We start from the raw sequence: 6,072 nt of genomic DNA on the forward strand, positions 1-6,072 counted from the left end.
TCGAAATCGTTCAAAGTATGCAGTATACATGCTTGGAATATGTGTACACATATTCCGAGCCTAGAAATAATATATGTATACACATATTCCTACCCTATATATACTATTTACTTATGTGTCTAACCTATATAGTTCATACCGTGAAGAATTTGTGGTAGTCCCACAGACGTGCAAAGTTTTATAATGAGACGGCTTTTAACATTTAGGAACAGAAGCAGGATTATCTTCCTTGAATACTTCAGTTTCTAAATACAAACGTCTTGTTTTTCTCATCGTTTTAAATTGGTGAATGTTACGAAGGTATCATAGGTACGTTATTTATTCTTTTTTTCGCTTTAACTGCACACCATCTTTATATCATATGTTTGTCGTTGAATAGTAAAATTGGCATGTAATGTTACTTAACAAACCGAAAGTAGACTTTTTTAGAAAACGAGGTCAAATTCTGAACGACTTTTTTAAAGCGTGTTGAGTCTTTTTCCAATTAGAAATGCATACCTAATTACCTATAATTTTATCGTAGATTTTTTGTGGAATATTCAGTTGTAAGGAGTTACACTTTATTTTGTCTAAGTCCTAATTTATAACCTAAGAGTTAGAGTAACGATTTTTTATTCGCATGAGCCTGACATGATAATGCACCAGTCAATTGAAACCACGTCCCCGAGGTCCGGGAGTATACCGGGGATAGCCGGGGAAATGGGCCGTGTTTTTACCTTTCAGATGGCCCCGCAGTGCCGGGTGAATGCAGTGGTTTTGTCCTCGATTTAAATATAGCGGGGAATGGACCTTACCTAGGGTTCCTGGGGTGCGGGGGCATTTGGCGGGGATTTTACCATCTGTTCGTCCCCACAGGGCGGGGATTATAGCCGGGGTTGGCTGGACCGAAAGTCAAAGTCCCCGCTATTCCCCGGACCTGGTGGGGCGTGGTTACAATTGACTGGTGCACTAAAGTCCCTTGGGTGCGGGGGCATTTGGCGGGGATTTTACCATCAGTTCATCCCCGCAGTACGGAGATTTTAGCCGGGGTTGGCTGGACCGAAAATTAAAGTCCCCGCTATTCCCCGGACCTGGGGGGCCGTGGTTACAATTGACTGGTGCATAACAATTAAACACATTTATTTTCGTCAGAAGCCTCGATGAATAACAAAATTAATTTCAAACAAGTCTACAATAGCTTAAGCCAATATCATAATTGGCACCTTATTGGCTTAATTTGCTGGCTTAACTTATTGGCTTAACGATTAACATAAATTCCTAATATAATCCTTTAAACCGAAATTTATCAAACAACTGATTCAAACACTGTTCTGCGGTGGATGCGCAATACGTACAAATATGTACATGTTTTGATAACATATTATACAGGCCTGCCAGCGTTACTACTTTTTCCCACTTTTCCTACTTTTTCCTCCTTTTTAAACAGCTTCCTACTTTTTCCTACTTTTATTCTAAAAAAACTCCTACTATTCCTACTTTTTTGAAAATAAAGTCCGCAAAAATATTAAAGTTTGATCATTGTGCTAGTTTTATTTGCAGAAAAGATGTCAAACTGGCTGGTTTCTGTTGTTGAAAGGTGGGGCAACATGTTCCACTTTGATATGTATCATCTTTCAAAAAAAAGGCTGAGGGATGATGACCTCACAGTTCAGCAACAGAAACCGACCAAGCATCATTCACTAAAATATTCATTGTGGCATAGAGAAAGGTATGATTTTGCATTAAAAACATCTCCTCTAGGTAAGTTAATAGCTATTAATAATTACATATTTAACCAAAAATATTCCTTTTTTCTACTTTTTTGTAAAAAATAGTCCTACTATTTCTTTCTTTTCTGTCAGAAATCCTCCTACTTTTTCCTACTTAACAAACAATTGAGTATTTCAAGAGCGGGCATATATGATAACAAATAGCATTTATAAAAATCTGATAATTACAGGTACAGTGAGAAGCAATGGACAAAGCAGAAAATCAGACCACAGAAGAACGTTGTGGTTTGAGCGGCGAGCTAGCTAAAGAAAACAGCAATGTATTTCAAGTAATGGATACTTGTAGTGAATGTTGTGACGAAAGCGATAATTCAGATGGTCATGATGACGACAATGATGAGGTCGATGGTGAGGATGATGCTGACGGCGATGAAAAAGGTGACAAACGGAATGGCAATACCGCTGATGAGATAAGTACAGAAGCGGAGAAAAACTATCTTAATGTTGCTGGGGCATGTGCTAAAACCCCAGATGAAGAAAATAGCGAATCGCTGAATACTTTGGAGACGGTGGCCGTTGAGAAACAGAGGTTTTGTGATGCCTGTAAATATGATGACCTACTTGAAACTGCCTCAGGCTTCTGTATAGCATGTACCGAATATCTCTGTCAAAATTGTTGCAGAGACCACAAGAAGAACAAGCTAACGAGAGAACATAAAATGCTAAAAAATGGCAACATGCCCAAGGATGTGTCTCCCTTCAGAGCTATACGAGACTTGCTGAAATGCAATACACACACAGAGAACGAGGTTGCCTATGAATGTGTGTACCACAAACAGTTGATCTGTGTGTCTTGTCTAACAGGGAGCCATCGGAAATGCGATGACATAGTCGATCTTGGAACCAGCGACAAGAACTGTCTCGCCAAGGCGGCTGATTTTTCCCTCATCACTAAGCTCCTCGATAGGCTGAAAATCTGCACTCAGCGAAATGTGGAAACAGCCGACAGAGTTAATAGTAAGCGATATGAAATTAAGCAAGAGTGTGAGGAACTAATGGACAAATGGAAACAGCATATTGAAACGCTTGGAAATTTGCTTCAAACTGGGGCAGAGGCATGTGCCAAACGTGAAGTTAAAGCATCACAAGAGAGTTTAAGTCAATGTTTGAAGATTAAAAAAGATCTTGATAAACATTTGGACATAGTATCAGTGTTAACACTTCATGGATCAAAGATAGAAGTGGCAGTGGTATCCAAGACGCTTACTGAGAAAATGAACATGTACATGAGTAAAATAGTATCCATAGAAAACAGAATTCCAAAGCAGTTACTTCTGCGCATGACAGAACCATCTTATGTGCTCCAGTCACTTGGCTCAGTGTCTCTTCAAATAGGTGATGCTCCAATAGAGACGCGTGTTAAATCCCCTGAAAACATCTGTAATGCTGAAGGCACAGAGGCAAACGTGTCAGGAGAAGCGGGTGTACCTCCATATGAAACGATAAAGAGAAAGGTTGACAGTGGTAAAATGTATGTAGTGAAAACCGCGACTGATGCAAAAACTTGTTCAATAGTTGCTATGAAGAGTGTATTTGACGGACAAATTGTTGTTGCTGACCAAGGGAATGAAAAGTTGAAGCTGCTATCTATAGAGCATTAGATCCACTCACAGAGATTAAACTTCCAGGTGTTCCATCCGACATGTGTTGCCGTGGAAATCAGGTGTTCCTCTGTTTTCCCGAATTGAAAAAGATTTCTAGGTACACAGTTGGCCCGTCTGTAATTCAAGAATCATCAAGCTACGCAACCATAAGACCCCCAGTTAGTTTGTCAATGTTTGATGAAGAACGCCTGATTATTCTATTTAGATCGAAAAGCACTTCTAATGAATCACAATCAGATGATATGGCCATAGAAGTAAGAGATGGCAGTTGCATCAAAGCAACACTTGAACTTTCTGAAAATAAAGATTTCAACCTCATTAAAGAAGGTCGATGGGTCATGCGTTATGACGAGTCTTTAATTGTCTTGGCAGATAATGAAAAGATTTCTTGCTACATAGTTGATGAAGTTGACCACTGTCTAATATTTAAACGAAGAACCCTGATGTACAATCCAATCAAAACTAAGACATTGAAGAAACCTAGAGACTTGTGTCAAGACCCGGAAGGAAGTAACGTGTACGTCTGTGGCGAGGAATCAAATAACATTCACCAGGTTTTCATACGAGATTTTGAATACCGGTATAGCCGCGTACTTATGAAGCGCATAATCCAACCGCTGTGTTCCTACGTGGAAGGAGACAGGCTGATCGTTGGTTGTCAACAAGACGAATTCCTACATGTATACACGTTCATATAAGCGCGTCAACAAATGGACGTTTAAGTGCGCATTTTGAACGTTAACGGCATCAAGTGAATATTCCACGTGTTACACACTTAATCAAAATGCAGCTGGCAAGAATATTTTGTGGTTATGTATGTAATATTGAACGTATGGCCATCATAGGCGCAAATATCTCTGGACATAATGATATTGAATATAACTTGACTTGATGAAACCAACTAAAATGTACAACTTTCGAAGATTTGCATAGATGTGTTTAACATATTGAGTTAGGTACATAATAAGTTGACACCAGTCGTACGTTTCGTCTTTCTTTCAAACAGTGCGGGTATCTAATATAACAAATGAAAACACTTGTTGAATTTGGGACTCAAATGCTGTTGAAGTCGCGTCGAAACGCGCCGTCAGTATTGAATAGGTTTTAATATTGTACCATGGAGCGCCACGTGTTAAAATGGACAAGCTAAAAATATTATTTTGAAATAATACTAGAAAATATATTTGATAAAAAACAACCTTGATGAACACACAAATGTATATTAAAACTGATCAAACAATAAATAAACATCAAGATACAAAAACATGTTATACATTATTGTAAACCCTTGTACACGTTTAATTGATATTCTCTAACTCGTCCCCAAACTCGTAGGCCTCAGTTTTTTAAAGCTTGGTTTATTAACCATTTGACCCGATTTTTCAAAGTTTAGAAAAACCGCTTTGGTCGTTGTTTTGCTTATTTAAAATTTGGTGGGTAAACTTGACTATGCATTACATACAACAATATGAATGATTAAATGTAGGAACTGTACGTACACCAATTATGCAGTAAGCATGGCCGTTTCATTGTCTTATTATCTCTCTTTTCTTCAAATTAATATAATTTAGTTTTCAATTGAAGCATTTTATGAACATAACAGTGTATTTATTAGTAAGTATGATTATTAGTAGCTTAAAAAGTAATTAAACAAATACCTCCTTAGTTGAAATATGAAATGTATTAGCATATTAAAGGAAAATGGAATATTTAGCATGAAATACGTCACATGAAATTCGTAAACCGGACGTTGTTCGCGCTTAATTAAGAATATAGTTTGAGTTTGATGGCATGTTCATTTTTGCGATAACTGCATTTTGGGGTTAAAAGACGTCAAAAAGGTTAAGAGAAGTCATTTGGAAGTCATTATCATACCCCTTATAAACTGAAGAGTACAGAATTTCGCTTATTCATCCAAAGCTTGTGTCCGACTACTCATAACTAAAAACATTAAACCTTGAGATAGTATTACTGTACCTTGGATTTTTATGCCATTTAGATCGTCTCTCCGTTCGTCCGTCCATTCACACGGTTACCTATTGATATGAATCACGCTTAGGCCCAGGGTGCTTAAACTTTGTAGGCAGGTTGGTCATGACCAGCAGATAAAGCCTTTTGATTTGACGTCAGTTGGTCAAAGGTCAGTGTCGTGGTGACATTAAGACTGCCTTCAGCTGAAAATCGGTTTCCGATCAATATATGAAGAACGCTCAGGCTCAGTAATCTTTAACTTATGTAGGTAGGTCATATTCATGAGTTCTAATTTTGAGGTCAGTGGGTCAAAGGTCAAGGGGTTGGTGACCTTGAGTTGAAAATCGCTTAACATTCAATATCCTTGGATTGCTTTGACTTAGGGACCTCATACTTGGTTGTATGATTGATTGTGACCAGCAGATTAAATATATTAGTTTTGAGGTCAGTGGATCTTTGTAAGCAGATTGGTCATGACTATCATCACCCCCTTAGCTTTCAGTTTTTATAACCGATTCGGACGTGTTGTCATTTTTAAAAACGAAGTGAAGTCCCGGGACTACGGTGCCTATTGGAGCTACGCTATTCCAAACCTATATACTATATACACACATTCCTAGCCTATATATTACATACCGTAAAACGATATCGAGTAGTCCCCCAGACGTTTAAATAGGCAAAATGCAAAGTGGTAGTATAAGACGGCTTTTAGCATTTAGGAACAGTAG

General features: G+C 38.2%; 1 protein-coding gene across 1 annotated transcript; it reads left to right on the forward strand.

Annotated features, from left to right (window-relative positions):
• Positions 1-4,605, forward strand: LOC128220388 (transcription intermediary factor 1-alpha-like). Its single transcript, XM_052928758.1, has 3 exons — positions 1-15; positions 133-309; positions 1,940-4,605. Exon 3 carries the CDS (start codon positions 1,955-1,957, stop codon positions 3,368-3,370), a length of 1,416 nt encoding a protein of 471 aa, XP_052784718.1. The 5' UTR covers positions 1-15; positions 133-309; positions 1,940-1,954; the 3' UTR covers positions 3,371-4,605.
• The last annotated feature ends 1,467 nt before the right edge of the window (positions 4,606-6,072 follow it).

Source organism: Mya arenaria, chromosome 15 (genome assembly GCF_026914265.1).
Source record: "Mya arenaria isolate MELC-2E11 chromosome 15, ASM2691426v1".
Taxonomy (NCBI): Eukaryota; Metazoa; Mollusca; class Bivalvia; order Myida; family Myidae; genus Mya; species Mya arenaria.